At 45.8% G+C, this 22,446-nt stretch overlaps 1 protein-coding gene across 5 annotated transcripts in view; it reads right to left on the reverse strand.

The window, feature by feature from the left end:
* ZC3H11A (zinc finger CCCH-type containing 11A) overlaps positions 1-21,147 on the reverse strand; it is a 95,633-nt gene extending 74,486 nt beyond the window's left edge. For all 5 annotated transcript variants that reach the window (XM_085890067.1, XM_085890077.1, XM_085890086.1 and 2 more), the window contains exons 1-3: positions 19,160-21,147; positions 5,103-5,272; positions 3,889-4,008 (exon numbers count right to left, since the gene is read on the reverse strand). In XM_085890067.1, coding sequence (XP_085746193.1) covers positions 3,889-4,008; positions 5,103-5,156 — 174 coding nt within the window. In that variant the 5' untranslated portion in view covers positions 5,157-5,272; positions 19,160-21,147. The remainder of the gene's footprint in view (positions 1-3,888; positions 4,009-5,102; positions 5,273-19,159) is intronic.
* Positions 21,148-22,446: the final 1,299 nt, after the last annotated feature.

Raw genomic sequence — 22,446 nt, forward strand, 5'->3', positions numbered from 1 at the left:
CATGGTGCGACGAGTGATTGGGGGGAGGAGTGACTCCCACCCAAGGGACCCTGGGGTCAGTGTAGAGTGAGTTAGCTGGGTTAGTTAAATTGACAAAATGGAGGTCATTTTGTTGTTGGTGGGAATGTAGGCTCGGTACCCCTTTGGAGGGGTGCAGGAGCCCTGTTGACGGGCTGGGAGCGTGGCTGCGAAAGGTGAGTATCGCTGAGTGGGTACCCCGGGCACCGGGCTGGTCGGCCGCGGTAGGCCAAGGGCCCATGGGTGGCCGGGATAGCGTAGTGGGCACGGGTGCGCCCACATGATGCGGGGGTCTGGGGCGCCGTTAGCCGCGTGGGCAGTACATTGGGCACGGGCACCCAGGGAAGGGCCCGGGGCGCCAGCCTGCCACGTGAGCGTTTCAGGGGAGTTGCTATGGAGGGCACTCCCCGGTGTTTAGGGAGCTGGTAGGCTCGGAGGCAGTGTAGTGCCCGCGGGTGCCATAGATGGAGAATCGGCAGAGGGTAGTGCCTGCCAAGGGAGCCACGAAACCGTGCAAGGGCATGAGGGAAAATTAGAGGGCGAGGCCCGAAATTTGAGAGGACACCAACACAGGCGACGGGAATCTGGGTTGTTAGAAGCAATAGATTAAGCGAGAGGTGCTTGTTGAAAGCCCCGGGGTCGTTTAAAGGTTAATGGATAGGGTAGATAGGAAGTGTACCCCTCCGCACCATCCATCCCTTCGCTCACGTTCTGGGCCGCTGGACCCACTTTGGGTTAGATCGCTGAACTCTGGGGAGGCCATCTTGAGGCTTCACAGGGCCTCGACACAGGACGCTAGCTCTCCCTCATTCCCCTCCAGGAAGGGAACGTAGGGGTTGGGAGTAGGCTAGGAGACGATAGGTTTGCCGAACAAGGACAGTCAAGGGGGTTAGGGGACGAATTATAGTGGGGAGGTTGGAAGAGCAAAAAATAAAAATAACAAAAAAAAATTAATTGGGGCTAAATTGGTTTTTACAAATTAAGGGAGTGGGGGTGGACAGAGACAGGCAAATGCGATAGGTTGGGAGGGAGACGGGTAGGTAGGTAGGTCCGAGCATGCCTTCTGAGTGGCCAGCACCACCGCACTCCCTCCACTGAAAGGCAAAGGCCGGCCAACTTCATCGGCTGGCTGTTTTGCTGCGAGGCCTGTACCGGCCGGATCGTCTGCAGCTGCTTTCTGCAAGGCCTGTACCGGTCGGATCGTCTGCAGCTGCTTTCTGCAAGGCCTGTGCCAGCCGGATCGTCCGCCGGCTGTATTCGCCTGCGGCGGCCTTGTTTTGCCATGCCTTGCCTGCCCACCTTTGCCATCCATGCCTGCTGCCCTCATCATTTTGCCCCGTTCTGTTTTGATTTGCCCCCCCCCCCCCCGTTCATTTCCATGTGCGCCGGGACCGTCACACGAGCTGCAAGGACTGTCCTATTGGCAGCTACAACACGGGCCTGCAGTGGCGGCCCGTGCGCCGGTTGACTTTTGTTTTTCTGCTTGCAGAGTCCATTGATCCTGGGCCATGGGTTAGTGTAAATTTTGTAAGGTGTTAAGTTGTACTGTAAATATGAGTGCGCCCCCGGCATGTATGCGTTAGCGCCGGCAATTTTATTTCAGTCATCTGAGTGAGTGTGTTTGTTAGTTAGTTACTCATCCCTCAGGTTATTTATTTTGGGGACACGAATACAGTGAATGCGCACTCAGGGATCCGAAGGTAAAACGTACGAGGGGAGAACTACACATGATGGCATACGAGAATTTGACGACTCGGGACGAGTCTGTAAAAAGGGGAGGGGGTAAGGTTACGGCTGTGGAAATTCGCATGACACCATAAAGGGCCCTCAGGTGAGATATCTCTGAAGGTACAAGTGTAGTTAGCCCAAACCCGTTGTATCGAGGGAATTTATATTATTCATTCGGGCTGCGATCCTTCAGTTAGTGGTTTTTCTTTCTCTATCTTTTATTTAAAACAAACAAAAACCACCAACGATGCTCGTGGGTTTTTCCTGCCATTCTTCCCCGCGCTTGGTGTGAGGGAAGGGGGAAGGGCAGCTCGCCGCCGATTGGTGGATGAACAGCGTGAGGCGGTCGGGGTGAGGGAACGCCCCTTTTCGAGAACCTCCTCGAAGGAGGTTGGAGCCGAAAACGGGGCGGAGCGAAGGGCGGAGCCCCGCGCTATAAAGAACGGACATGGGCGGGGCGCTCTCTCTCTTCCTCTTCGCTCGTCTGCGCGTGGTTGTTGCTGTTGGTGGTTCGTTCGTCTACGAGTTCAGCAGAGAGTTCTCCGACGAGTCCAGCTGGAGGGAGTCGAGTCGGCGCATCCTCGTCCTGGGCCCTGTCGCTGTCTACAGCGGGAGAGGGCGAGCCTGCTGCCAGGTGCCGGAAGCCCCGTTTGTGGCGCGGAGCGGCTACACGTGCCGGCGCAAGGTGCGAGTCGCAGACCACATCGGGAAGGCTCGGATTCGAGGTCAAGGACGCGACGCTGGACGATGCGTGCAAGGAAGTCGCAACTTTCTCTTTTCCTTTGGGTTCGTGTAAATGACTGTGGGTGGCGCCTGTCCTTGAAGTAAAACTGGTTAGGTGTTGCCGTGTGTCGGGTTTTGTCGGGACATCTCTTTTGCCTGTGATTGTGTATACGTGCCATTTCTTGACTTGCTTTTGCTTTATTGTACATGATTATTGTGACTGTAAATACGTGCCTTCCGTGCTGGTCTGCGTGTGCAATTAAACGTGCTTGTGTGAACTTGTTCCCCGTTTCGCTGCGTCCTTTCCATCGTTTGAATTTCCATCTTGCATCCCGTAAGGGGTTCATCGTGGGTTCAACATCCCGGTAATTCATCTGAACCGTGCAGGTCGACGATAACACCGCTCGGTTATCTCGATAGCACGGAACGGACCGCTTAAGCGGTTCGTGTCCGGAGTCGGCCTGTGGCGTGGTACGATCGCCCGGTCGATCACTCGCGCAGGTACTTAGGTAGATCGAATTTGGCGAGCAACCCTATCCTGCGCGGGTGGGAAATTGGCACGATCGTGGTGAGGTTAAACCCCCACCCGTGACTAGCTCCCGGCGTTGTTCCGAGAGGGTCACGACTGAATTGTCCGTTCCGGTGGGCAAGGCGGCCGCCATTCGAGTCGAGTGGCCGATCGCATGCCGGCGGGTGCGAATTCGCAACAATATAACAAATATATATACATATATATATATATATATATACATATACACGTTCCATCATGGCATCAATGAGGAAGCTAACAGGAACCCCACGCAACCCCTACAGAATTATACTATCAACTTGAAGTGCGTATTTGCTTCTTTATATCAAATGCCCATTCTCCATCTCACTTGGGGGTGCTTGCCAGAACACACAAAGTGATTTTGAAGATTATAATTTGGCCAGCAATTCATACCCCGAATTTGGATAAATTTTAATGGAATGATTTGTACCCGTACTGAAATTGTAACCATTTCACAGTGTGATCCACAAGCTCTCCAAGTTCACATCACATACAAATGCCAACAAGGCTTTAAAATAACACTGAACATTAACTACCAATACAATTTTTTTTCACAAATTGCCCAATCAACCAAGTTTTTGCAACTCATTTGTTTGGTGTCGTCTTGATCAACTATATTCAATCTATGGATGAGAAGAATGCAGCATGATTCTTTCATCGTCCATCAATACAAGTCCAGATCAAAGAAAAGGCACTGTGATGGCTATGGCATGTATTGAACTGAGCAGCATTCGAGCAACTTTCCACGATTCAGAAAGAGATATCGAATGCAACAGTTCACATGAATGTGCCCCTTTAAGTGGTCTTGTAGCCTCTTCCAGCCTGCTTACCATTACAATCACTAAAGAAAATTTCATTGTCTCACTCACGTCCATCTCCATGTGTCGAAACGCGCAAACTCGACGGAAGCAGCAACCCTCCTGCCAAAGCTTGCACACAGTCTCACTGCCCAATGCTGCTTCACAGTGGCGAAATTGGCATCTGTCTCCCTGGAACGACAATGTACAGAATGCGCACAAACTTACAGTTCACAAAAGTGTCAAGATCTTATGGTTTTAGAATGGTAAATACCCGAGATTGCTCGAGCAGATCATAACGGCGAGGAGAACAGTTAGAATATATGGAACTAGTAATACCTGCTCCCATCGGAAACAAAATATGGTGTCAGGGTATCACTTGGACGATGTCATGTCAGCAGGAGAAAATTGCAAATACTAAAGCATCGGAGAAGAAAGCAGAAGTACATGGACGTTCTAATGACAAATACATAAGTAGAGAATTGGCATCTTTTCATACAAACCATTTCACTGCCAATCATCACTACTCCAAGATGTAGTTTTGGACATAAATGATAGTTTATAAAAAGGTATCAACAACGCAACACAAATAGACATACACCCGAACTTGAAGGAAAGTATCGCCGCTCATTACCCTTCATACTTTTTCTCCAGAATGCGTGAGATAAAGTGGTCAACGAACTCGAATTTATTCTGTGGCCATGACCTGATCCTGGGTTCCCCAAACATGGATGTAAAATGAGGTGATCGGCCAAGCTGTTATTCGATTCCACAAGTTTAAGATATACATACATACGATTTACATACGCCGCACCTCTTAAAAACAAAAAACACAACAGCCTCCACCACAATCCCTCGTTTTCTACCATCTTTCCTCAGGTCTTATTCCTTCTACTCTTTCATCCCTCCATCCCTTCCCGGTCCACACATGTAGCTGCATGACCGGATACATAAAAAAGTTCCAAATTGAAACAATGCTCCATTACAAATTATTTGTGCAAATCAAGGAAGTACCACAGCACGGCACAGGTACAAATAATAACCGTAACGCTTCACCTAGCCATATCTAACTGGCAAGACACACAAGAGAGGAGCATTTTTTTCTCAGCTTCACATTTTGTTTGTGCATACTCTTACAACCACCTCCATTCCTTCCAAGTGTGATCTTTTAATCAGGATAAAGACATGCTTTGCAAACACAGCTTTGTAAAAACAAATGGGTTTCTTATAATTTAACGACCAAAACGTGAATACTTTTGATGAGAAGATGGGGGCATGATACATACCTTTGCACATGTCGAGTAAAAGTAAAAGTAGCAGTCGTTTTGTTGCTGAGCCATGGTGTCCACAAAGCTGTCGATGCTTGCACTGGCAGAGTTCTACAAATGTAGCAGAGCGAGGATTTTTCTGCTGCTGTTGGTGATGCTCATCTTTTTTTTCACTCCAACAGTGACAGCTGAGGCCACACAGGAACCACCAAATCAGTCAGTAGTTGCCAGAATGTTTTTTTTTTTTTTTCCGGCTACGGCTTCCTTCACATGCAGACATGTTCTCCTTGCTTTGTGAGAGAGAGCTCCCTCCTAAAGGTAAGCAAACTACTGTAGGATTTGTCTCGTCCAACCGTCATAGATTGTTAAGCAGTATTCCCATGTAATTTTGTGCTCTTGTATTGATTTGATATGTGTGGTTGTAGGTAGTGCGATAGGGTGTTCTAGATCAATAGTGTTCGAGACAGCTGTGAACGGTTAGGTTAACCCTTTCACAATTCCTTCCATCACACTTCTGCCTGTCTTTCTATCTCCCACCTTCCCTCCACCTAACTACTTGATTGAAATATACATTAAAGAGAAGGGAGGAGAGAGTGGGAGGGGGGACATTTTAATTAATGGAAATAAAAACTCTCCCCTCTCCACTTTCATCATTTATGGCTTCATGTGTGATGGATGCAGTCCACCCAATGACAACACCTTCATATGGGGCGCGTTCCATGTCAAGTGTACACATTTTTCAGCGAAATTTTGACACATCGTCTCAGATTTCACTCTTTTTTTGTGCAAGTGTTGGTATCCACGGTAAAACATTATGTGTCAATTTTCAGACCTGGGGTCCCATTTTAGGGCCCCCCAAATTTGGGCGCCCCCGGTTGAACCACAATCTTCCAGTGGCCATATCACAGGTTGTAGTGGTCCGATTTGGATGATCTTGGTATCAAAATGCTCGTAAAAGTGAGATCTTTGGAATCGCGTTAAGTAAAATCACTCCTAAACAGTAATTCAAAAAGTTATAGTTTGGGGCGCCCTTTGACCTTGGGCTCCCGCCCCCCAGCCAAACCGATGATCCCTAATTTTTCGTGTGAGAATACCCCTTCATATACTCCAACACCTCAGCATAAATTAAAATTGGACCTCAATGGGTTCAAGTGTGATGATGGTTTTATTGTTCGGTGTCCACATATCACTAATTCTTGATTCGACATTGGGCGACGTTTACCGCCATCGTTCCAATGACATCACCTGCTGGCAGGTGACTTAATATCTGAAATTGACAATCATCATCTCTGGACTAATATATATATATATATATATATATATATATATATATATATATATATATATATATATATATATATATATATATATATATATATATATATATATATATATATATATATATTGTTGTGGTTGACCAAATTCGCAAACCACCATTCAGGTCCCTTAGGTGAGATATCTCGGTAAGTATATGTGTAGTTAGGCCCAAACCCGTTGTCTAGAGGGAATAAATGTCATTCATGAGGGCTGCGACTCTTCAGGATAGCCGTTTTTCTTTTACTATCTTTATTTTGGACCAACCGCCATTATTACCACCACCAACCACGTCTCAACAGCCATCACAACAACAACCACCAACCACAACGCCGCTTCACCACAACCGCCACGACCTTTACCGTCACAACTCGCCACCATCGCATCACCGTCATCTCGCGCCACTCGTGGGCACCGATGCTGGACTCGTGTAGAGCGCGCACCGAGCAGCGTGTTCAAAAGCATCGCGGACTTTCCGCAGAAAAACGGATCAAAAACGACTCACGCCCACTTTTGTTCCGTCCAATCGGTGAGCAAGGGGCGATTTGGCCCCGCCTCCAGGGCGTTGGAGGGCGGTCGCTATATGCAAATTCATGGATCAAAAAGCATTCACGCCCACTTTTCCTCGGGCCAATGGGGAGCCAGCAAGAGAGGTGAAAGGTCAGAGGCAGAGGGTCAAAGATGAAGGAGCAAGGCCACGGGGGATATAAGGGGCCGCGTTCGTCAGTCGAGCAGTTCAGTTCGCAGGAGGAAGAGTTGAGTTGGAAGCGGAGGAAGAGTTGAGTTGAAGTGGCAGAGTGCAGTTGGGAGTTCGCGGAGTCGGAGTGAAGAGGACGGAGCTGTGGAGAGGCGGCGGCGGCGAAGGCGGACGAGGGGGTGCTCGCGTCGGATTCGGGAAACTGCGGAGAGAAAGGCCGGCGGCGCGACCGAGGTCGTGGTGGAGACGCTCGTCGCGGGACCCGCGATTTTGTGAAATCCTCCTTTCCCCGAGCATCAGCAACCCCCTCCTGTTTCCCCCCGCGCTGAGATAGTGCGACAAAAGGGGGCCCCCTTCCCACCCCCTACCAGACACTGTCCGCGAGGCCCGCGGAGTTGAGGCACCACCGCCGCTCCGCGTCTCATCATCAGACGGGTAGGCCTGACACGGTCTCGGCCCCAGGCCCGCCTACCCCCTCATCCTGGAGGGTGGTTCTCTTTTCTTTTGCTTTGGGAATATGTGTTGTCGGCGCCGTCTGTGAAGTAAAATTGTATAAGTGTTGCCGTGTGCTCGCGTAGTCGGTATTAGATCTGCATTGTCGCATTTGCTTTTTGTCTTCTTCTTTTCCATGTGCTTTTGGTGGAATTGTATATGTGTGCTTTCCGTTCATCGCGAAATAAATGTGCTTATTATTGAACTGTTTTCCCGCTTCGCTTCGTCATTTCTTTCATTGAATCCCCATCTTGCTTCACGTAAAGGGTTGGTCGTGGGCAAAAATGCCCGATAATTAATCGAACCGTCGAGGCTGACGAATAACACCGCTCGGTTATCCCGATAGTACGGAACGGGTCGCTTAAGTGGCCCGTGTCCGAAGTCGACCTGCGGCGAGGTGCGATCGCCCGGTCTACCCTCCGTGTGGGTACTTAGGTAGGTCGAATTTGGCGAGCAACCCTATCCCACGCGGGGGCCGATTGGCTCGATCGCGGTGAGACCGAAAGGTCCACCCGTGACTAGTTCCCGGCGTTAGTCCGAGAGGGTCACGACTGGATTGTCCGTCCGGTGGGCGACGTGCCGCGATTCGAGTTACGTGGCCGTTCGCACGCCGGCGGGCGCGAATCCGCAACAATATATATTGTTACGGCTGTGGAAATTCACATTACACCATAAAGGGCCCGTAGGTGAGATATCTTGAAGTACATGTGTAGTTAGCCCCAAATCCGTTGTCTAGAGGGAATTTATGCGATTCATTCGGGCTGCGACGCTTTGAGATAGCCGTTTTTCTGTTCTATCTTTATTTTGAACCAACTACGTCTCAACCGCCATCACACAACAACCACCACGCCAGCCATCGTCACCAACTGCAACCACGCTCCAACCCTCAGACAACAACAACAATGCCAACAGCCATGACCTTTACCTTCACAACTCAATCTCACATCATCGCATCACCACCATTCCCAAACGGTACCATAACCATCAAACCACCACCGAAAACCCTCCACCACCTTCACCTCTCCTTCTACGGCCATTCCCGCACCTGTGAACACTGAGCGTCGGGCTGTTTTGGGCCCGTTCAGCGATACGCACAGAGCCGCGAGCGCAAATAGCGGCCTTTCCGAGGAAAATTCGGATCAGGAACGCTACACGCCCACTTTTGCTCCGTCCAATTAGCAAGCGCGGAGCGGCTTAGCCCCGCCTCCAGGCGCGTCTGCAGGAAATCGATATATGCAAATTCTAGGATCAGGGGAGATTCACGCCCCCTTTCCTCCGACCAATTGGCGAGCGTGGCTCCGCCCCCGAGGTCATCCTGATCCAAATATTTGCATATTAGCTGCTCCTGTCAGCCTATAAAACGGTGAGCGCAAGGCGAATCAGGGCAGAAAGAGTGAGTCGAGTCATCGGTGTGGCAGAGAGTCGAGTCGGGTGGCGAAGTCATCGGTGTGTCATCGAGTTGGGTTCTGGAGTCGGCTGAGAAGAGTTGTGGGAAGAGGCAAGGAGCTCGGGTCCGAGGAGAGAAGGACGGCGGTCGGCGACAAGGTCGCGGTGTGGGATCGCTTGTCGTGGGACCCAAGCCAGCCAGCCATTCTCCCTCCCCCAGGGCATCAACAATTTCCCCTTTCCCCCGCGCTGAGATAGTGCAACAAGGGGGCCCCGTTCCCACCCCACTCCAAACGTCATGCCAACGAAACCTGCCAAGGAGCACGGAGTCGGGGCACAGCCACGCGGCCACATCTGCGGCTCGTCCGCCAACGCGTCATGAGGACGCGGGTAGGACCCCCCCCCCCGGTCTCGTGGGCCTGGCCGCTCCTTCAGGTCGCGCGCGCATATTGGCCTACAGACCCGTCTGCCCCCTTGTCCATGAGGGTGGCTTCTTTCCTTTGCTTTTGAGTAAATGTGTGTTGGCGCCGTCTATAAAGTAGAACTGTACAAGTGTTGCTGTGTGTGCGCGTCGTCTGTAGTAACTCTGCGTCGTTGTTGCTTTTGTTTTAATTGCTATATGTGCATTTTGACTGTTTGGCTGTATATGTGTACTTTCCGTGTGTCACGTAATGAATGTGCTTTGTGTGAACTGTTTTCCCGTTTCGCTTCGTCTTTTCTTTATTGACCCTCCATCCTGCTTCATGTAAAGGGTTCGTAGTGGGTGCAAAACGCCCGGTAAATAATCTGAACCGTCGAGGTTGACAATAACACCGCTCGGTTATCCCGATAGTACGGAACGGGCCGCCCAAGCGGCTCGCGTCCGGAGTCGACCTGCGGCGAGGTACGATCGCCCGGTTTACCATCCGCGTGGGTACTTAGGTAGGTCGAGTTTGGCGAACAACCCTATCCTACGCGGGTGGCCGATTGGCACGATTGTGGTGAGGTCGAAAGGCCCACCCGTGACTGGCTCCGGGCGATAGTTCCCAGAGGGTCACGACTGAATTGTCCGTCCGGTGGGCAACGCGGTCGCGATTCGAGTGACGTGGCCATCCGCACGTCGGCGGACGTGAATTCGCAACAATATATATATATATAAATATATATATATAAATATATATATATATATATATATATATATATATATATATATATATATATATATATATATTTTGCATCATTTGCGAAAAATTATTCTGCCTATTGTGTCTATTGATTTTTAAGTGTACATTTTTTGTATAAGCATCATCGAATTAAGTTATAAATTTGCTAATCTCAGTTTTTGCATATTTTGCAGTAAGCATGGCAACTGAAGATCGAAAGAAGTTCCGAAAATACTGTTGCGATCCATTCAGCTCCCATAAAAATGAAACAACGAAAAGATCTTCGCAATGTGTCAAATGATATGTTGATGAAATTTTCTTCAAAGGTGAAAAACGATGACAGACTTTGTACTTGGTGCAGAAAAAAACTCTCAGTTGTCACTAGAGCTTATTGAAGAATCATCTTCGACCAGTTCGAAATTATCATCAGAAGGTACTATCGAAGGCATTGCAGAAACTATTTTGACAGATGAGGACGAGGAGGTTTTTGAGCAAGAATCAGAAGTTGACCTATTAAACCAGTCGTTATTGATGATGGGCGAAAGCCCATTCGACAAACGAAAGGCGGAAAGGAACCCAGGGTACGTTCCTGAAAAGCGAAGTAAAGTGGAAGATTCTGAGCGAAAGAAATTAGAACTAGTTGCTGGACCAAGCACTGTGGAGAAAACACAAAAGACAGCGTCAAAATGTGATGAAAACTGTATGCCAGAGGTGATCAAAAGCCTGAAAGAAAAATACGTTGTTTTGAGCCGTTCAGAGCAAATACGTATACTGACAATATTTGCTAGGAATATGAGGATCAGAGGGATGATGAGTGAATTCAGTTGCTCCCAAAGAATGGCTGTGCAAGCCAAAAATTTAGAGAAAGAAAATGGTATGCTATCGTCTCCAAATCCCAAACAGGGTAAAATATTGCCTGACGAAGTGAAATCCGCCGTAACCGAATTTTACCGAAGTGATGAAGTCAGCTGAATAATGCCGGGGAAAAAGGACTGTTTGGTGGTGAGGAATGAACATGGAAAAGACAAAATTCAAAAGTGCCTGGCACTAAACAATCTCAAGGAACTGTTTCAGAAATTCAACGAGAAGAACCCTGGCTTGAAAGTTGGATTCGCGAAGTTCGCCATGCTCCGTCCCTCGGAGTGTGTCCTGGCCGGTTCAGGCGGTACACACAGTGTATGTGTAGGTACGATACATCAAAATGTGAAACTCATGTTTGGTTCCAAAATGCCACAGATAGCCAAACTTCCTTGCTATCATCATGTGATAGCACGCATAGTTTGTAACCAAGCACAACCACAACTTTCACAATGTTATTTCAGAACTTGTGAAAGTTGCCCATCAATTGAAGACTTCAAAACCGAGCTACTGAGTGCTTATGGACTAGAGGATATTGATGAAATTCAGTTTAAACGGTGGACATCCACTGACAGATCTGAACTGAGGTCCATGGTCCTGCCTTTGGAAGAATTCATTAATCAATTCTGTGAACGCACGGTGGAATTAGCGAGACACGACTTCATTGCCAAGGCCCAATCTCAGTTTCTGAAAAATAAGAAAGACGAAAGACGAAATTGGTGAAGGAGAATTTGTCATTATTGGAGACTTCTCAGAGAACTATTCGTTTGTCATACAGGATGTGGCCTAAGGATTCCATTGGAACTGCTTTCAAGCGACAATTCACCCCTGGGTTTACTATTTCAAATCGGACGATGGCAAATTAAACCACGATTCGTTCACGATTATATCAGAATGCAATACTCACGACGTTGTCTCAGTCCACCTCTTCCAAAGAATGCTCATTGAACACTTGAAATCTGGCTTTGGAAATGTAAAGAAATGTTATTATTTCTCAGACGGTTGCACTGGCCAATATAAGAATTGCAAAGCCTTCATAAACCTATGTCGTCACAAATCAGAGTATGGTTTTGATGCAGAATGGCATTTTTTTTGCCACAAGTCATGACAAGGGCCCTTCAGATGGCGTGGGAGGTACAGTCAAACGAGAAGCAACATGTGAGAGCCTGTGTAGACCTTACGACAGTCAAATTATTTCTCCAAAAGATCTTTTCGCCTTTGCTGAAAATGGTTTGAATGAAATGAAGTTCGGTTACGGGATCCAAGAGGCGTATGACGAGGAAGAACGAAATCTGGAAGAAAGGTTAAAAACGGCCAAAACCATAGCTGGAACTTACAAACTTCATGCTTTCATCCCTATTTCTGAAACTGTTCTTCAAGTAAGCGAATTCAGCCTTAGCGAGGAACACCATATCGAGTCAGCTATTTCCAAATCTACAACTTTTAAAGGGAAACTCTCAGGTTATGTCACAGTGCACTATGATGGAAAATGGTGGCTTGCCTGCATCATGGAAGCCTTTCAGGACACTCATGAAGTGAAAGTGAATTTTCTTCATCCAAATGGGCCCGCAAATAGTTTCTTTTTTCCTGACATTGAAGATCATTGCATTTTAGACATTTCTGATATACTTCTTTCAGTAGAACCAAAAACTGCTACAGGTGGAACCTACACAATCAGTAAAAAGGAAACACAGCTGTCAAATAATCTTGACTATAATATGCGAGGAAAAACTCTTACTCATACTAGTATCGCTTCCAGTTCCTGCATGTGCATGTGGAAAATTTATGTGCAATATACTGATAGTGTATTGGAAATATTGTGTTCAAATATTGTGCTATGTATTGTGGCGTATTGTGTGTCCAGCACCCGAGTCCCCGAACAATAAAACCATCATCACACTTGAATCCACTGAGATCCCATTTTAATTTATGCTGTGTTGGAGAATATGAAGGGGTATTCTCACACGAAAAAATCAGGACCGTCGGTTTGGCTGGGGAGTGGGGGCCCAAGGTCAAAGGGCGCCCCAAACTATAACTTTTTGAATTACTGTTTCAGAATGATTTTACTTTACGCGATTCAAAAGATCTCGCTTTTACGAGCATATTGATACCAAGATCAGCCAAATCGGACCACGACAACCTGTGATATGGCCTCTGGAATATTGAGAGGCAAACGGGTTATACAAATTTGGGGGGGCCCTAAAATGGGCCCACAGGTCTAAAAGTTGGTATTTTGTTCTTTCACCCAAGTGAATAAATGACCAACATATGGGGAGAAAATGAGGTATTAGTGTCAGAAGGGTGTGTACACTTGACATGGAATGCCCCCCCATACACTTTCCTTTCTGCTAGTATGCACTGACGAAGAGCCACCCATCCGACCAATTCCTCAGCTGTGGCAACTTGAACTGCCACCATGCCAATTGGCACTGAAACAACTGACTAAGGCATATGATTCCATAGCTCCCATCTACAGAGAAGTCCAGCATCCAAACACCCCCTTTCCTTCAGCAGTAAGAACTCTGAATTTGAATAAATTTTCCAAAAATTTTAACTGTGAAAGAGAAAATATGAGCTTGTTGGATATATGTATATCCTGTGGCCCTGGAACCCTATATATATAATTGCATCAGGGTGTCAACGAAGAAAGGAAGCGCACACCCCCTCCCCCCCCCTCCCAACGCAGCAAGATCAACTTGAGGTGTGATGCCATTGGGCTGGCAATGTCTGTTCCCCATTCCATCCACACTCTGATACAACCAGTACCTAACATCACTCTCTCACATTTACAACAATGGTCCAAAAACTGATCCTCCCAACTAAACTAAAGGCCAAGAAGCAGACTTGCAATTATAGGATTTGATTGAACCAATTATCACAGCAGATGCGAGGTTTTTCCTGTTTTTCAAACAGCCTGATCCTCTGTAAATTAAGCTTAGAGTCCATCCTGATCAATCAACTAAGGGCAAGGTGGTGCATTCTCTTTCAGCAATGACCAGAGACCCTGGACACATCTCCAGAATTCAAAAGTCTGGCATTCTGCTCCGCTTGCCGAGCTCGCTACCTATGGCATACAAGGCCGCTTCATACCTGTTTTTTTTTTAATCTTGTCCTCAATTCACACAGTCAATATGTTACAATCAATGGAATTTTTTTTTCTCCTTTCTCACAGTGGATACAGGAGTGCACCAACTCAGTCAGGTCTGAGAAATTGAACAAGTCTTTCAATCCCAGACACTCACCTGACCTCTTCCTCATCTGTGGCAATGTGAACTGACACCATGCCAGTTGGCACTGAAACCAGCCAAGGCCTGCGATTCCATAGTTCTGATCAAATCTATGAACTTCCCAACCAGGATCTCATCGATGACAGAAGTTACACTCTGTTGCTCTGGAAAGATTTTCAAATGAACTCTCCTACCACCATGGTCCACCACTGGAAGAGGTTCAGTCTCCTGAACTTTTAGGCCTCAACATCAGCCACAATCTCTCCTGGGTTGACCAATTGGCAAAGTTGACTTCTGAAGCCAGCCGCAGACTAGACATCTTCTGTTGTGACAAGTTCTCCCAAGTTGAATCGGAACTTTTCACAGCACACAAAGGCTTTTGTTCATAGCTCAATGGAGTAATGCGTTATGCCATCTGGGCGACTGCCCCATATATCACCTTTCTCTCCTGGATGACTGAAAAACTGAAAAACTGTGTACTGAAAAACTCAAATTCATTTGGCATCTCCAAAAAAGCACCAAAGCAGAGGGCCTACTTCTCTCTCATCACAGACAGGTTGCCAGCCTTTGTTTTCTACCGCCTCTGGTCAGGTCTTACTATTTCTGCCGATTAAAAATTCCGTCACTTGCCAATCAGCACATTCTTTTTGCAACCCTTTCTTTAAAAAAAACTCCCAAAAATCAAGAATCACTGGTCATCTCACTTATTTATTGCTCTCATTTTTTTTTAAGATTGTGAAACCCCCTTTTTCACAGATCAATCCTCTCTTACATTCAAGGCTTTAAGTCAGCATTACACCACCAATTCAGATCACCCCCCCCCCCAACCCTACCTGTGATCATTTATCTCCACATTCACCCTCCCCTCCATCTCCCGATATACATGCAGGTTACACTTTTACTTTGCTGGTCTATCCCACCCACACCCCAGCCCCCAGTCGGTGTGTCGACGTCTATCTTCTATCACATCACTCCTGCATGAGCTAAAATGACTACATACAGAAAAGCTTCAAAAGTTCTGCTTCCCACAGAAAAATTATTTTGAAATGAGTTATGAGAATTTTTTTAAGAAGAGCTAAATATATTTAAGCATTTTAGATTGCAATTTTTTTCAAAATAAGTACAAACATAAGGCCTTATTAAAAACCAACTGCAAAGAATGAATCACCAGTAGAGCGTCTGTATCTCCAAAAAGTTTTGAACATGCAACCTCCAAAAGGGCTAGTTAAAAGAATTTTTTCCGATGGAATTAAGAGTCAAAATCAGCTTAAAAGCCAACAAAGATGCTCTTAGAGCTTAGCTGTTTTTAAACCCCTTTATAACTATGTTCCATGTACGACTACACTTCTGGTAAAAAAGGGAGTGCAAATACATAATATTACATGATGCTCAGGACAATTACTACCTTCTGTCCACTTAGTTATTTTTTACAATGCAATTCCAATAAATAAGATTTTTAAAAATTAAAGAAAGTGTAGTGTGTGTGTGTGTGTGTGTGTGTGTGTGTGTGTGTGTGTGTGTGTGTGTGTGTGTGTGTGTGTGTGTGTGTGTGTGTGTGTGTGTGTGTGTGTGTGTGTGTGTGTGTGTGTGTGTGTGTGTGTGTGTGTGTGTGTGTGTGTGTGTGTGTGTGTGTACACACACACACATACATACATATACATCCATCGGGACCATACTCTGTGCAGAGTGTTGGTGCTGCCTAAGCAGTCTCCTTGGCGGGTCGCCACTCTGACACAGTATACCAGCATGTTGACACTCATTTTGCTGATCTCAAAAGGATGATAGGCAGAGTCAACCCCACCTGGTACTAATTCAACAGCAGAGTGAGATTTGAACTCAGGATCCTACGATCCCTAGCCCACTACCCCAACCATCAAGCCAACACCAGGTGTACTAATAATGATAATAGCATAATAACAATATTAACATTACAGTACCATAATGCAAAATAATAATTGCCATTAATAAAGAGAATAATATTGACCCCCCCCCCCAAATCTCATCAATAGGTAAAAGCAAAACAGTTAACCACCATCTTATAATTTCCAGTAATAAACAGAAGTACCGTATTGTATTGAATTTATCTTTCATATTGTGGATAAATCACAATGTACCAGCGACTTGCAATTGTCAAATCAAGCGAACAGTGGCAATATGAAGGCGATTGATTTCACTGAACAACAAATTTCAAAAAATTTTTTTTACTGGAGATGTGTAAAGTGATTAAGACTAATTTGGGTACGCTTATTTCAAAAATCATAACCGTTTTGCTGTATCACGTCAGGATTTTCAGGAACAGAAATATTCCCATTGCCTAGAAGTCAGGATTTCAATGAAATTTACATATGTCTTTAACATGTCTATTTCGTACAATTGTTGTTAACTTGTGTTATATTTCTTTCTTTCAGATAAAGATGAGTAGGCGTTCCTGTACCAATCATCCTGACAACATCTGTTATGTCTGAGGTCGGTATACCAAAAAAGATCAACAGCGAAGTATATCTACAGCAGTGAAAATGAAGGCCGCCTACTTTCACTACTTCGGGTGTAAGGTGGGGGACCAAGAACAGAGCTGGGCACCACACATCTGCTGCACAAGCTGTCACACAACCTTGACTCAGTGGTTGGTGGGCAAGCGCGCGAGCATGCCATTTGCGGTGCCCATGATATGGCGTGAGCCGCAGAATCATCATGATGATTGTTATTTCTGCTGCACAAGCATCGCCGGCTTCAACAAGAAGAATAAAGGTCACATCAAGTACGCTGACTGCGTCTCTGCTCGTAAACCTGTGCCTCATGATGACGAGAACCCCGTTCCAACACCTCCAGCTGATCAGAACATAGCTGTAAGCAGTGGTGAAGAGGATGGTGATGATGAACCTTTTGAACCCGACACTCAAGAATCACACCTTCTGAACCAGGGAGACTTAAATGATCTTGTAAGAGATCTCTCGCTGTCAAAGGCGAAGGCAGAGCTGCTTGGATCAAGGCTGCAGCAGTGGAATCTACTTGAACCTAACACCAAGATATCCTTGTTCAGAGCACGTCACAGAGACATGGCTGAGTTCTTTGAGATGGAAGACACGATGACATTCTGCAGTGACATCAACGGTCTGTTGAAAGAACTTGGGTGTGATCACGATCCTGCAGACTGGCGCCTCTTCATCGACTCGGGGAAGAACAGCTTGAAGGCTGTTTTGCTCCACAATGGCAACGAGAAACCATCAGTCCCACTGGCTCACGCGTTCGGCATGACAGAGACCTATGAGACTATGCGGCAGCTGCTTGATTCCATCAAGTACAATGACTTCAACTGGCACATCTGCGGAGACTTGAAAGTGGTGGCGCTGTTGTTAGGGCTGCAGTCAGGCTACACGAAATACATGTGCTTCCTTTGTCTCTGGGATAGCAGAGACGACAAGAATCACTGGACGAAGAAAGATTGGGAAGAGCGAAAAGAGCATGTACCTGGTCGACACAACGTGAAGCATGTCGCCCTTGTCGACCCAGCCAAGGTTTTCCTTCCACCACTCCACATAAAGCTCGGCTTGATGAAAAGTTTTGTATGGGCAATGGATCTGAATGGGCGTGGGTTTTTATACCTCAAGGAAAAGTTTGGCAACACCTTGTCGGAGGCCAAGATCAAGGCTGGTGTCTTTGTTGGACCGCAAATCCGACAGATTATGAAGGACGAAACTTTTCCGACAACTCTAAACCCCAAAGAGCTGGCAGCGTGGAGGAGCTTCAAAGCTGTGACGGACAACTTCTTGGGGAACGAGCGCGCGGACAACTATGAAGAAATAGTGCAGCAGCTGCTGGAGTCCTTCAGGAAACTTGGCTCCAGGATGTCCCTGAAAATCCATTCCCTACACCAGCACCTGAACTTCTTCCCTGACAACTTGGGAGCAGTCTCGGACGAGCACGGCGAGCGATTCCACCAAGAGATTTCACTCATGGAGACGCGTTACCAAGGGCGGCACAACCTGAACATGATGGGCGATTTCTGCTGGTTCCTGCATCGTGAAACTGACACAGAGCAGCACAAACGCAAAGCCAAATGCCTAAAGCATTTTTAATTACATTCTAGTGGAGTTTTTCTGTAATTTCTATAATTTTGAAGCATTCATGATGAAATAAATGAATAAATGAATTTTTGTAAATTTCATTGAAATCCTGACTTCTAGGCAATGGGAATATTTCTGTTACTGAAAATCCTGACGTGATACAGCAAAACGGTTATGATTTTTGAAATCAGCGTACCCAAATTAGTCTAAATCACTTTACACATCTCCAGTAAAAAATTTTTGTTGTTCAGTGTTTGCGCTATGAGCAATAGCCTTGTTAGTTAGTGCTAGAGTGAACGTTCAAGTTACTCTAGACCCCCACTATGAGCGACAAGAGTATGCTTCAATCTTATGCCATACACCCTGGTGTGTGTGTGTGTGTGTGTGTGTGTGTGTGTGTGTGTGTGTGTGTGTGTGTGTGTGTGTGTGTGTGTGTGTGTGTGTGTGTGTGTGTGTGTGTGTGTGTGTGTGTGTGTGTGTGTGTGTGCATATATTAGTGGGGCAACTTATCTAAATATAGCATAACAATTGTGCATTTTGTGAGGAAAGCACCAAATTTGGCACACTAGTGGCCTATCATATTATGAACAGATTTGGATATTGGGCCATCTCAAATTTTTGATGGCAGTGGAAAATGGCTGCCACAGCCATCAGCGGCTGAATTTGAGATGGCCCAATATCCAAATCTGTTCATAATATGATAGGCTACCAGTGTGGCAAATTTGGTGCTTTCCTCACAAAATGCACAATTGTTATGCTAAGTTGCCCCACTATATGTGCAGATATGAACACGAGCAGTCTCAAACGTAGAATATCACAATTAAATATTCAAATCGGCCAGTTTTAATCATCGACATTGAAATAATTTCAATCATAAATGTTAGCCCAGGCATACCTGAGGATGGAGACGATCCAGTGCTCTTCTGTAACTGTAAAGGTATTCCATCCACATCAAAACTTAATCCTTTGAATCACCAATGACCTTCCTGCACTACCAGTGATGTTGCAAAAAACACTGCCCAGATGAATCAGCCGTCCTCTGTAATGAAACGAGTCGTTATTGTGCTATCACCGAATTAAAGCAGAGGGATTTTCCAACACTCCTTCACGATATATGCTGAGAACTTGGCCAAAAATCTTTTTCAGTCAGTCTTTCAATTAGGATCGAAATTCTTCTGTCTGGTTGAGAGCAGGATCTTTGGGATGTAGTAGTTTGCAACTGCCACCAAATTCAAATTGGTTGCTGCCTTGACTGCAAATTCACATGGGACACCAGGGAATCCTGGCGGTGATTTGCCACTTTTGAGTTGCCAAGGGACTACAAATGAAGGGAAGCATGTGCTGGACCACGGTCTTCCTGGTATCTTCCCTTCCACCCTCGGAGACTCGCCCATCACGCCACGCTCCATCATTGTGGGCTCCGACTCGAGAGTACAAGGTATGATACGAGGGACAACACGGCCAAACAAGAGTACAGCAAAATGACAGCACATATGCAGACAGACAGACGAGACACTACCCCAAAAATAAAACAAGCTCAAAGCAACAGAGGGTGAGAGGAAAAGGAAAGACAGAGGGGTTGTCAAAAATAAAATAACAGGGTTGGGGCGGGGGAGTGGGAGGAGGGGTGGGGGGAGGGACCCAAAGAACCAATCACGTCACAAAATGTACAAACATAGAACAAAACAACTTCCTGCTGGGATACTCACTGCAACAGAAAGAAGACAAAATCAAGTTATCCATTTATAGTTCATCATCATGGTATGTACAAAGCATGTTGGTCAACAATGACTCCATAACTTTACTCCTCCCTTCCAAACTAATGCAGAAGAAAATGGAGTACCATTCGCTATCATGTATTCTTCCTACCACCAAGATCCATGATGAAACATTCAAGATAGTTTTGCATCTTGGGTGCCCAAGATGGAGGAAAGGGGATGGGGGAGTGGGTTATGGAGGGGTGGGTGGAATAGAGGAGTGAGGGGAGAGGAGGGAGAGGTGAGGGGACCCATTAAAAGTTTTTTTTGTTGCTGTTGTTGACGTGATTATGACGCAATGACTATACGAATGAGTTTTTTCCGTTTAATACTCACAAAATACAAGCACCATTTGAAATGTTAAACTTTGCCGGAGTACATCTGCTGTCGTTTAATACAATTACATGCTTTGCTGCATTAAAAGTCCTCCGTTGAAGATCTGTAAAGTAAGGCAGAACCGTTTGGGGGATCAGCTTTACCCCCCGAACCCCAAAACACTACAAAACCCAGAATTCCAGGGATATCATGGTTTAAGGTGATCTTTTAATTCCTCAAAGGAACAGCCTTGTTCCACAAAGCACAAGTTAACAGTCAAATCCCTTTTATTTGGTTATATTTTGATGCTTGCAACGTAATCGTGGTGAAGAGGACATTTTTTTTTGTGTGTTCGTGTTATTTTACTCCTGAATAATTTATCAACTCCTCTTCGAAAGGTGAGGCCTACATCGTCCTGAAAGTGCGGGTGCACCTGAAAACAACACTTAACGGAAATAGAGACCGTTTTTTTCTCTCACAGCGTCGGCTTGTTCAACTTCAGGCCCGAAATATTGAAATATCACGAGTAATAAACAACTTCTCCAAGCCCGATAAACCATTTCTGAAGAATCTACGTTATAAGAAAATTCCTATCCGAGGCCTCGCAAAATAGGCCTGAAAGAGGCACTATCCTAGGACTAGGCCTAAACCGCCGAACATGATCACGAGTTACATGCCATCACGAATTAACTTGTCGACAAAAAAAAAACCTAGAAGGTACCGACGAACGACAGGCAACGAAAAGTTCACCGAGACAAGTTAACGTGTAATGTTACTCTGACAAAGGGGGGGAAATGAAACACATGACGGAACAAACCCGCTCCACCGTCGCCAACAGCACCGGATAAATCACTCCGCGTGATCACGGCCACGGCGCACAAGCGCAGCCTCATCCGCGAAACCACATAGTCCCGCTAATAATAACCTAACGCCAAGCGGTCAAAAGGTGCTGGAGGACCCGTCACGTGTGAAGAGGTAAAAGCGATGGAGTGGATGATCGAATCCAGCCCGACATAACGACCAACACCGATTTGCTTGCGTTTTACTGAGCACACCTTGGAATATTCAATGACCGAAATATTCCAGTTGTTGTTTCTTCAACTTTAATCCATGCCCAACATGGCGCTCTCTACCCCGCGCTCCCCTGGACAAGTCCACACATTATGCAGTGGGGGGGGGGGGGAAATGTCTCCTCTCAAAGTGGAACGAAACAATTTGTATCCATATCAATACGATATGACACCTCCCTTTTTGGTTCACGACCGCCAGCCAGTGTGACCACTATATTCGTTATGTTGGCTATATAGTCGATCTCGTCGAAAAAATTTGTTTTTCAAGAATTTTTTTTTTTGAAATTTGATCTACTCTTATTATAAGTATTTCCGTCGATATGTTGGGTAGTCGATCTCGTAGAAAAAAAAAATTTTTCAAAAAAAAAACTTTTTGAAATCTGTTCTACCATTATTATCACTTTTTCCTTCGATGTTTGTTGGGTTGTCGATGTAGTCGAAAAAAAAATTATTATTTTTTTTTTTGATTTGTACTACCCTTATTATCAGTATTTAAAATGGCGATTTCAGTTAATACACTGGCGATTTCGATGAAACTTGCTTGGTAGGTTCATACCATGACCGAGTTGTGTGCAAATGAGAACCGTTGCTATGGACACCACCGTTGCCTAGCAACAGGACTTTGAAATTTTTGAAAAATCATTAAAAAATCACTTTTTCGAAAATCAAAAATCGGACCACGAGCGACTGTGGGCAGTACATTCAGCCATATTGTCAAAAATTTCCAGCTGGATCCTATGAAAACTGTCGGAGAAGATAGACTTTGAATGAACCCTGGTCGAAAACAATAAAAAAACCAAGTTCGTTATATCTCAGACACTATGAGTCAGATATACATGAAACTGGTATGTTCATACCAGTTCATGGTATGTCCTAGTTATGTGTGAGAAAGAACCGTTGCGATGGACCCCTCCGTTGCCTAGCAACGGCCGAAAAACCTCTAAATGTGGGGGTATTTTAACGAAAAAAACAATCTGCAGCATTAACCCTTGAAGCTAGAATCATGAATTTTCTTGTGCTTAATCCTCAGGTTATTCCTC

This window comes from Eptatretus burgeri, chromosome 1 (assembly GCF_056783735.1).
Source record: "Eptatretus burgeri isolate ZD-2024b chromosome 1, Ebu_testis_v1, whole genome shotgun sequence".
NCBI lineage: Eukaryota > Metazoa > Chordata > Myxini > Myxiniformes > Myxinidae > Eptatretus > Eptatretus burgeri.